At 37.0% G+C, this 11,726-nt stretch overlaps 2 protein-coding genes across 2 annotated transcripts in view; both read left to right on the top strand.

Annotated features, from left to right (window-relative positions):
• Window positions 1–299: 299 nt before the first annotated feature.
• LOC140754141 (protein kinase C iota type-like) overlaps window positions 300–11,726 on the top strand; it is a 94,310-nt gene continuing 82,883 nt past the window's right edge. Inside the window, exons 1-3 of the mRNA XM_073089069.1 lie at window positions 300–443; window positions 1,570–1,768; window positions 5,427–5,547. Of these exons, the coding sequence (XP_072945170.1) occupies window positions 1,607–1,768; window positions 5,427–5,547 (283 nt within the window). The 5' untranslated portion in view covers window positions 300–443; window positions 1,570–1,606. The remainder of the gene's footprint in view (window positions 444–1,569; window positions 1,769–5,426; window positions 5,548–11,726) is intronic.
• The window catches only part of aPKC (protein kinase C iota type), a 271,760-nt gene continuing 271,458 nt past the window's right edge, over window positions 11,425–11,726 (top strand). The window contains 1 exon segment of the mRNA XM_073089071.1: window positions 11,425–11,618. Within this exon segment, the coding sequence (XP_072945172.1) occupies window positions 11,571–11,618 (48 nt within the window). The 5' untranslated portion in view covers window positions 11,425–11,570.

Genomic DNA, 11,726 nt, shown 5'->3' with positions numbered 1-11,726 from the left:
TATTAATTTTTATTTTAATACAAAGCAAAACATATAAATGAAGATCAAGTCATGAAATAAATTAGTTTTAATAACGTATAAAACTAGTGTAAAATCTTGTGTAACTTATTCTAAATTGAGTTAATATGAATACTTTTACTTCTACTGAAATAATAACAAAAACGTTCATTTATACCGTTATTCAGCTCATGTTTTTAAACGAAATTGCCTACGTCACTCTCATTATCATTTATTGTCAATTTTTTATATGTCTGTCTCTGTCGTTTTCTTCGTAACTGTACGAGTAAAACAAGGTACGATATAATTTTAATGATACAATTTTAGGGCAGGCCATGCCTTTGTTATCCATCCCGTCCCGTTTCCTTTTCCTTCAAATTGTCACATAGTTTGTCAGTCCAATGTTGTTGTGTCAAACTTTTGTTGATATTACTTTGCAATTATAGGTATTGTACGATATTTATACTAATTTTGTAAATGGAACAGTAAGCGCGATCGTGTTACGGTTAAGTTCTTATCAGTTTGAAGGCGATACCGTTAAAAGTTTTCATTGTGCTTATTCAAATGATTCATGTTATGGGAATGTTACCCATCCCTGTGGTGTAACACCTTAGCGGCTTATACGCGCCTAAACGGGAAGTTAATCTACAGAGCCATGCAGTGCCGTACAGTGGACAGTGGCTAACTATTTTCGTTGACAATTACACAATAGGTTATGCAAAGAAACCTTACTGGTTACATTAGAGTAATGAAACCTTAATAGTAGTGATTTTATCACGGCATTGCACAGCATTGTTGCTAGGCGCTCACTATTATCATTAATTAGCGTTTTGTGTTCAATTTTCGCTCCAAATTCAATTTTAGTGGCTTATTACTGTATTTGGTTTTACCACAAAATCTAGCTTAGCACAAAGCATGTGTTATCTCAAAACAATGTCTAAGCATACCTTTGTTTCATCTTAACACCTGCAACATAGAAATAGTTTCATTGTTTATCATCTAAATGACTCTATCAGTGCATTTAATTGGAACACCTGTTGCTTGTGTAACTCATTAATTGTTATAATTGCACAAAGAGATTTTGTTTTAAAATAATTTCTTATACAGTATGATGTAGTGGAAAATTGATAATTAGATATGGGGTCTTTAGTCACTTTGCATTGTATCTTATAGGATTTTTTTATTTCATTTGATAGTCTAATTGATAGATGTCCATACAATTGTTTATAAATCTGTTGTAATATATAACTGGGAACACAGAGATAGAATGAACTTCCTTCCAAGGTATTCAAATTATGCTATGGCATGGGGCTCTTCCAAATAGATGCCGGCGATGCATTGGCGACTCATCAGCCCATCTGCCTTAGTGCCATGTTTGATTATAAAAAAAAACTCGGTAGAGGATGATGCAAAACGTTATGAATTATTAGATTAGTATTATCTGGGAATTGATGATATATTTTAACATTCAATAGTAATAAAAATACCCAGTTTTAACTATTACTATCAATATTTAAAAAAGAACCATATTCTAATAGACAAATTAACAAATTTGATCATTTCTATTTACAGATACACTTCTCCACCGAAACAATTGAAGCAACCTGTCATGATGCCGACTCAACTGGTGGGACAGGACAACCATGCGAATGACGTACGAGTGAAGACGGTGTACCACGGTCATGTTATGATCACGTACATCAACCACAGGATCACTCTTGAGGAGTTCAGACAGGAGATGGTGGCGACGTGTCGCTTCGGTCCTGATGAGGTATGACATAAAGATATTTATGTAAAATTGCACCTTTGGTTGTGTTGTAGCAGCAATCTTAGTTGTATGTATAGCCATAGCTAGCTTTATTTTATAATACTGAAGTAGCATGTTTGCTACAGCATACTCGTTAGTATGCTGTTCATCTCATTGTAAGTGGTGACTGCTGCCCATAGACATCAGTAATCAACCCTAATTAAAATTAGATTCCTACCTGAGTGTGAACATAGATGTGTCGCTCTTCTTGAGGACTAAGTTGGAGCATCTCAAATGTCTCCCTTATCACACCCTGCTATTATAAGGCAGAAATAGGGCTGTCACTGGTGTCCCTAGAGTCAAACCATAAAGAGTTCTATAATGTTAAAATGTAACACAAGTTGTCATAACCAACCTAGAAGTGGCCAGCCCTTGGATATGTGAAGCTGACTATGTGAATTGTTAGTGGCCAACATGTTTGTATGGTCTGCTGAAGGTCTTGGTTTATATGCTCTGGCAAAAATTTTAAATATTGAAATTATATTACAAATCAGAATCTGGGTATTTGTGCATTTTTCTTTATATCATCACATTATCTTATTAAATATATCTTCTTTACATTAACTTAATACAAACAATATAAGACAAGACAAGTTATTGACATGACTTTTACAAAGTCGTATAAAGCAAATATACCAACTTTTAGACCAACTTAGTTTTTCATTCACCGTAATATCTCAAAATAATTCTGAAGTTTTGACGAAGTTAGTATTGGATTTTGTGAAGCAAGCCTAGGTAAGAAGATTTTTCTTGTCTAATAACATCAAATTTGACACAAATGAATTTAGCACCATTAATTTTGTTTATAATACTTAGTAAATGTAATGGAACTAGATATCTTTTTATAATTATTTAGGTATGCAATTTTTTTAATGCCTTCCCATGTGCATTGGGTATGCACTTTTATACCTTTTAAGGAGGACAAAATTAAATATTTACAATTTAAATTTATTATCACGACATTTTGTCCTCATTATTAATTTACAACTTTAATTGTTATGTATTAATTATTAATTAATATGTGTATTTGTGTAAAATTTAAACATGTACGAGTAAGTTAAAATTTGTGAAATTCTTAATAATTACGTTTGGAATAATTAATCTATCTAATGTTTATTTTTCTTTGGTATCCACTATGTAACTATAGATTGATTAATAACAAACAGTATGGAAATAAAATTGTCCAAATCATGTTCGAATTTGTTAGTGGAGGTAACAAGGCAAAATGTTTTTTCTGAAATATTATGTGAATTGTGGCAATTTAGTTTATTTCACGTTTGAAAGTTAAAAAGTTCGCGAGATGGCGCCACATGTCGCATCAACTTTGTTGTTAAAATAATAGTATATTGTATTCGGTCCCTTTCATGCAAAAGCAGCTTTAACTTTTTTTCTACAACTTGAAATAGTAAGTGTGCTACCTTTCAATGTTACAATTTTTTGATCTCACACATTTTATTGATACATTTTTAATTGTATAGTTAATTGTATAATTAATTGTATATTGTATAGTTAATTTATTTGTAAATTATGCTTCTATTGGCGCAATATCTTTTAAGTTTCAACAATATTAATATATAACTATTCTATGGAGCATTCCATTTTAGTTGAGAAGTGTACTGTCAAAATAATTGAATCTACAAAGATTTTTATTAACATGTTGTAGTAAGATTTATATTTTTTATTTTAATGAATTATTATCTTATGGTTATCTGTAACCTATTTTTTATTTGCAACTTCACATGTCGTGATAACCTCCATTTCATAGTTATATTTTTGTTATTGTTATTACATATTACTAATACGAGGTCGCCCTTGTGCAGGCACGCACGAATATGATTATTTTGTTTTAATTTGGTAGGAGCTCTATCTTTTCTAGTATATAGTCATTTTTCCAAGATGAACGCTATAAATAGCCAGCAAAGTATAAAGATAAATGGTATTTTAAAGGTTTCATATAGTGTAAATGTGTTCTACGAATTCATTTCTAGTAACCCCACGCTACGATTTAGCGATATAGGCTATAACGTATGCTCCATGGACAGACAGAAAAAGATCCAGAATAGTAATATAAATTGATAATTAAAATGCCTGTCAAACCGGGGACTGAACCCGGAACCGCTGCGGCACACGGCCGTCACGAATAAAAGGCCTCGTGTCGCAATGACGCGTACCACTCCGCAGCGGAAACCAACAAAACTGATTTATACGCCTCGTTTTGTCTGGTCCTACTGCATTATGTTAAACAAGCTGTGCCTGCGACTTTGTTCGCGGGGATTTCTATATTTTAAATAAATAACAGACGAGCATGCAGTTCAGTTTGAAGGCGGTAGAACCCGTTGTGGTTCGACTCCGGCGACACCAACGCATCGCCTATTTCTGCCTCACAGCAGCAGCGTTAAAAGTTGCTGTGTTCGAAGGGTGTTGTAAGGGAGACATACTTCTCCGAGGCGTTCCAGTTTAGTCTTTAGGGGTAGCGGTGCACCTGTGGCCGACCTCAGGTAGGAATATCTAATCATATCTGGAGTTGATTGCAGTTGTCCTTGGGCGTTAGTAGCCGCTTACCATCAGGTGGACTGCATGCTTGTCTGCTACTCGTATATTATAAAAAAAAAACTGTTAAGTAGCTACTGCCATTACTCATTCCATGTTCTCCGAAGTACTTTTTTGCAAATATATTCTACACAGACACGGGAAGTTCACGATTTTATTATATGTATGTATAATTCAAGTAATAGGGCAGAGTTGCAATTGCATATTGTTGGGAATTTCCAGTTTTGTTCTATTATTTCAATCATTATTTACGAGCATAATTAATTGATTTAATTGTTTTTGTTCCCGTTTCTATGGCACTAGTGAAACTAATTATCTTTTGAAAAGTTAAGAGCTTATTGCCATGGAGTTATGTTAAAATTGTAACTATAGAGCTAGGTATCACCATACGAAAATGTAAAATTAACGGATCCTAATTGAAAATTTTAAATTATTGTTACATTACCTTAGCATGTTTAATTATAATTAATTTGAATTGCTACACCCTTACAGGGTTTCATGCCACTGTATCAAAATTTGTAACACCTTTATATGTATGTGATAACTGCATGATGCAATAAAGATTATGAATTATGAATTATGAATTATGAGTTATAATCAAGCCGAATGCTACCCATTGTGTAATGAGAGGGTTACTGAATGTAGGTAGGTAGAGAGTTACTGTGGTTCGACTCCAGCGGCACCAACGCCACGTCTTATCATCATCAGCAACCCATTTTTGTCCCACTGCTGGGCACGGGTCTCCTCTCATAATGAGAAGGATTAGGCATTCCAGTTTAGTCGTAATAGGCAGCGGCGCATTTGTGAGCGACTTCAGATGGGAATCTAATCTTATCTGGGGTTGATTACATATGTCCACGGGAGCCTTTAGCCACTTACTACCAGGTGAACTGTTTGCTCGCTTGCTATTCCTATTTTTTTAAAAAAATCTGATTCAAGCTAGAAATGGGTGTGGGTTGGTAATTCCCCCGGTCGACTCGTACTGACCGCTACCTATGAAACCACACTTCCTACCAGAAACATTATTGATGTAAATCAGAAATGGTATCTTACAGCTGTTTGATAATTCCAGGTGTTCACTATGAAGTGGGTGGACGAAGAGGGTGACCCGTGCACAATCTCCACCCAGCTGGAGCTGGACGAGGCGCTGCGGCTGTACGAGCTCAACCGGGACTCCGAGCTGACTGTTCACGGTGAGTGATAGTGATTTAATCTTTATGTTTTGTGCTTTAAGTTGTAGTTAAACGTTGATTTAAGTAAAGGTGTTAAATCCGTGGCCCCGAGCTGACTTCGTAATATGACTTTTTTTCGTTTATTATTTTAACAAAACACTTCGGCTAACTCTTTGCCTTCAAAATGGATAAACTTCAACTTCAAAACGGCAATGAAATGGATAGTTTGATTATTATTAAAACGCGTTAAAGAAAGACTTTTATCTCACGGGGAAGCCACGGCCACGTCGCGGTCGACGTAACCAAAAAAAAAAACATAGTATGACAAATAACTCACAAGTAAGTAGCTGAAAAGCTGTATGATTTGTTTAATTGAACATTATTCTAAATCAGAGCTGTAAACGATACAATATTTAAGATGCAAGACTAAAATACATATTATGTTGATAAAGACTATAATTTGTATATCTCATACCACCAGTATACATATTATAAGGCCAGTAAAAAGCTATCGCGAACCTAAAAGTGGTTCTAAGAAATGACTTTCATAACCCAGAGACAATACTCTTGGCAAGAACAATACGAATTGCAAATAAGTAAGATAGGCCATACTATACAGAGCCAAGACACAGGCCGTACTATATTCAAGGCAAATTAAACCCAGCGACAGATAGTGACCCAGATATTTCGACAGATTGCCCTAATAGTACCTAAAATATAAATATTATTTTATATAACTAACTGTTGTATCATAATATGTATCCTATCACCATAAAATCGCAAATATTAGTGTTTTTTTTAATATAATATTAAAGTAAGAAAGGACCATTTAGTCCACCTGGTCGTAGGTGGCTACTGCCGTCCATGGACATTTGTTCAATCCAGATAAAATTAGATATCTACCTGAGGTTGTCCATGGATGCATTGTTACACCTGAGGACTTAGATGGAACGACTCGGATAAGTGTGACTCTTCGAGTGATGATCTAGGCTGTCTACCATGTATAGACTTTCCGCCGATCAGGTGGATGATAACACGAAGAAGATAGTAGGAAATTGCTGGATGCAGAAGGCACAAGACCTGTCTGATATACCTACTAACAAATACCTAAAAATGTACCTTAGAAGGTTGATGGATAAATGGACATGTACATTCGGAGTGAAATTAAACAAATAATATAATTCTACACTAATCGAATTTGCGATTAATCTATCAACAATATAAAGTTTCAAGTCATTTACATAAGTAATATCAAGCAGGAAAGGGCCCTCTGATTGAGGCAATGAAACTATGAATTTAATATAGCCTTTAAAGTTGGCGGCGGGCGGCGGAGCCGAATTACACCGGGATACATTAATTAGGGAAGAAGTTTGTGACGCCATCTTGTAAGCCGCTAGCTCTAGGCATACCTGGTACTCACGAAACTAAGCCTTTTGTAATTACTTAAAAACATTTCTTAGGTTGAAATTGCCTAAGTTATATTTATATTGTATTTAAAGCTGTATTTGGTCATGACCTTCAATTATAGAAAATCGGTGAGAATAAGCATTGAAATCTCAGATTAAAATAAATGTATACGAAAATAATACATGTTTTAAATGTCTCTTTGTTTAATTAAAGATGCTCAAATTAATTAAATGCTATGGGAGGAATAATCATCTGGCGACAGAAACCAATTAACGTAGAGGCGGGGCGAGCGTATTAACGAATATCAAACAAAGCAGTCCCATCCCGTGCACGGGCCACACATTCAATTAACACAAATAAGATTTGAAATCGTCGTTCATAACGCTCGGAAAGTTAATTAAAATATCCCTAATTACGCAGCGACAGCGACAAGCGCCCGAACAAACTCGGCCCCACGTTGGGCGCCAAAGCGCCCCGCAATGTTTGTACTTTATTACAGCAAGTTTCTCCGCCCCTGTTTGCATACAAGTTTGGGCCGATTCCGTTTTATTTACCCTCGGTTTGGAACGTGCGCCAACTTCCACGGCCGCCTCGGTAAATCCTTATGGGATGTGTGATGTCGTCTGATTCTAAAATCTGGTATTTCGTGATGCGTTCATTTGTTATTAAAAATTAACTCCACGACAACAAGCCGCTTACTTCGCTTTTGTTTTGTAACGGCCATATAAAAATTTTAGGTATCTTAAAATTCTGACAGATCCAGCCGAATATTGATATACCTGTTTTTATGATTGACAGCTACATGTGTCAGTATCGAACTTGCGCAATATCCTGTATTGGTAATATTCGTGCTATGACTAACCAAAGCCGCTGTGGATACGGGACTGAATACGAAACAAAAAGGAAACTGCGCAATCAATGTTAGCCTTTCATCGGATTAGTCGAAATGACAGTCGACGGATTGTAAATAGATTAAAAAATATATACGATCCATTTCATTTAGCGTGATGAATGTTGGTTTGATATAAACACGTAAATGTCGCGATTATCACACATGGTAAAATATTTTGATGAAATAAAAGCCTTTTTGGCCAGGGAATGCCAATCTCACCGTGGAAATGGACGGCGTCCGGATCGCAATGCGGGTTGATAAGGATTTTATAGCGAAAACCTACAGTATCAGGTTGGGTAACAGTGTGAAAATATAATAGGCACATTTGTGAAGTGCGCCCGATAAGTTTATGTAACACGACGTCATTGGAAAGCGGCCCGATAAGGCGTCCCGTGTGGATTTAAATGTTTTGTTTGGTGCCCGAAATGCCCGAGCATTTTCGCGTTGAATGTCACAAATGAATAATTTCGTTCCGAGCGAATTATTCATTTATGGAACTGTGATACTGTGCCGTTTTCGACGTTTTGTTTTTGGAATAAAGCTGTTTGTTGACGATGTTTGTGATGTTTCTACGAACGGTCGCTACGAAGTATGTGAAACTAGTCTTCAAGTAACAAAGATTTTGTTGAGAATATAGAAGGTAAAACCTTTTGTGGTTCGACTGCGGAGGCACCACCGCTATACCTATTTCCGTCTTATAACAACAGTGTTATGCGCTGTTGTGTTCCGCTTTGATAGGGCTGTAAGGGAGACATACTTAAGCGAGGCTTTCCAACTTAGTCCTCAGGGGTAGCGACGCGTCCGTGTCCAACCTTTGATATGAATCACCAGGGGCTGATTATTTGAATGTCTATCAGTAGTAGCCACTTATCATCAGGTCCGGCGGAATCCATGCTTGTTTTCTACTTCTTTATTATAAAAAAATAGTCAACCAAGCCATCCTTAGTCATCAAAATTCGAAGTCAAACGGTCTGTAGGCCCAATTCAGCTAGTTTATCATAATGAATGTTTATATCGGGCCTTGTTCTCGCGAGTCATCATTGGTGTTCAGACTGTTCAGTTGTTTGGGTTAGTTAGCGGCGGCGTAATTGGTTCAATCAGTCGCTCTGTTTATGAGTTTATGACGCTTTCAGTTCTATTTAATAGGTATCAGTTGAGGAGTTTGACTGTTATGAATTGGGGAATTTCGTGTGAGTTTAGGTGTTAGAACTAGAATGGGTATATAGCTTTTTGCAGCGTGAAGCAGTCCTGCGTCTCATTAAAATGGTGTAGATGCCACCTGACGGTTGGCTACTGTCGCCCATGGACATCTGTAATCAATCCCAGATAAGATGAGATTCCTATCTGAGGTCGGCCATAGATGCGCCGTTACCCGGCCTAAGCTGAAAAGACTAGTGACCATCGTCCTTCATTGTGAATCATTATTTTATATTGAGTTAACTACAGATATCTATGGATGGCAGTTACCACTTGCCATCAGGTGTTACTGAAGTCCATCTTATAAAAAAGGTTAATAATTTTTACCGTTGCAATGCTATTTAATCATTTTATGTGGAAACAGTGACAGCCTTGCCATTAAATAAGGCCTCTCGGGAGTTCCCGGGTTTACATCCCACAGACAGAGAAACAACCAATGTAAAGAATTTTTTATCCAGAACCCAACTTTTAAAAACTTAAAACGGTATAGTTTTATATATCTTTATATATATATTTCTTATGTGCGTGTGTATGTCACTGAACTCCTCCTAAACGACTGGACTGATTTTGATGAAATTTGTTGTGTGTGTTCAAGGGGACTTGGGAATGGTTTAGATTCACAATTTAGTCCGTGGGAAAAGGTTTTTTTAATTAAGTTTAAATTCGTTAAGTTATAGAATCGGAAACTATGCATTTGATCAAGTGATGATCTTTAGCAAAGTTGTTGTCCAAGAGCCCACGAGGGTTTGGGAGTTGGTAAGAGTAATTTTTGACAGATGGCACCACAGTCATTCCAATGCAGGTACAAATTTTCCGTTTTATGTATGTCATATTATTTCTTTAAAATGCGGGCGAAGCCGCGAGAACCACTAGTTTAATATGCTTTTGGCAATGTCATATATACTGGCATAATTATATTGTTACCATATTATATAATTGATATATACACATATATATCAATTATATTATTATTGTATTCATTATCGGTAGGTTATCAAATGCTTGGTACAATGGTACTCGTATCATTATTTTGTTGAATAACTCAGTACCTACAAAGAGGAAAAATCGTTTAATCGCTAACATAATAATAACGTCTTTTGATGTAGATGCTATTCCGGGTTTACACGCAAATTATAACAACATGTGTTTAGGTTTTTATGATATGCTATCAAAAAAATAGGTCATTCATATTCCAACCAGGGTTGCGGTATTAAAATATATAGCATCGTAACATGTTTTAGATAATTCTTCTAAATTATATTTTTTTATAATATGGAAGTTGTAAATAAGTATGCTGTCCACCATACGGTTAGTGGCTATGCCCATGCTCTTGCCCATGGACGTCTGTCATCAACTCCAGATAAGATTCCTATTTGATTTTGGCCATAGATGTGTTAAGCTCCTGAGGACTAAGTTGGGATTACATGCGATGCCTCGGATAAGTGTGTCTTCGTTCCCAGTCCCACACCCTTCAAAGCGCAACATAGCAGCGTTTAAAACTGCTGTCATTCAGGCAGGAATAAGTGTGGCGGTGGTTCCGCCGTAGTCGAGCTACTGAGAGTATAACCACATACAAATAATATGTACTCGTACTATTTAAAAAAAAATAAGTTGATGACCCTAATTCCGTCTAACGGTTTGTTCTTTTCAAATTTGAACTTGTGGGTCGAACGTATATGCGCAGACGCAGCGTTCCCGTGACGTCACGTCGCCGCCCGCACCAATTTGGCCTCATAAAAATTACGATCCGGTCCATACCCGATATGATGACTAGTTGCGCGTCGAGACCAATCTACGCGATCACGCCTTGTTTCGCATTTGAAACGAGAACAAAAACATTTTATTGTATGGACATTTTGATACATCTCAATTTTTTTTGTTTTGTATTTACAGTAGGTACTATGTTTTAAAAGTATAGAGCGTATTGGCGGTGCGTAGTGACTATTATACTGATAAGCCACATATAAGAATTTAATCACGGGTCAGGGATTAAAATGATGAATTTTAATTCCTTTTTGAGCGTAGGTGCTTGAGTACATTGTGTGATCCATGTTAGTCCTGCCATAAGGAATTCTAGTGTGAGTGTTATTTCATTGATTTTTGTTTTAATATCAGGAGCCTACGTTTTAGATAAATAGTTCAATGCCAGGATTGTTTTGGCTTCAATCCTACCATTCACACCTAAATCGACAGCACTGTGTAAATAGATATGTATGTAGCTACTACATAGTAGTGCTACTATTTGTAGTAGACTAGGCGGTGCCCGAATCGCACATAATTAAAGCTGTCACTCAACATTGTAACATTATCGTGAACGCTTGCGCTTTCGACGATTCGGCCGTGACGGTCGATCGGCGGCAGGTCGGCTGCGCGCGCGCGTCGGCAACAGTGGCGTGGCGGTGTACGGTGCGCGTGCGCGTGTTTCGCGCGCCAATACGCCATCTGTGCCCGATCGGACGCATTTCGAAATGCCCGCGCCGGCGCGGTGGTCGCGAGTGCGGTGTACACTGTGTACTGTTTTGATTGTGATTACGTGAATCGTGGTGGAATGGCGTTGACCTCGGTGTCGATAGCATCGCCCGGAACGACCAGCGAGGTGGTTTTGTGTTTGGTTGGCTCTTGTGCGACAGTGATGGTTTTTGTTGAGTTTAGGCTGGAGTTTAGGCCTTTTATATGTACAGGCAATCAGCGTGTGTTGTCAGAC

The sequence above is a fragment of the Epargyreus clarus genome, unplaced genomic scaffold (assembly GCF_041222505.1).
Source record: "Epargyreus clarus isolate Ecla_fem2 unplaced genomic scaffold, WU_Ecla_fem_2.2 ptg000027l, whole genome shotgun sequence".
Classification (NCBI taxonomy): Eukaryota; Metazoa; Arthropoda; class Insecta; order Lepidoptera; family Hesperiidae; genus Epargyreus; species Epargyreus clarus.
Note: the sequence above shows the minus strand (reverse complement) of the source record. Positions and strands in the feature narration are given on the sequence as shown.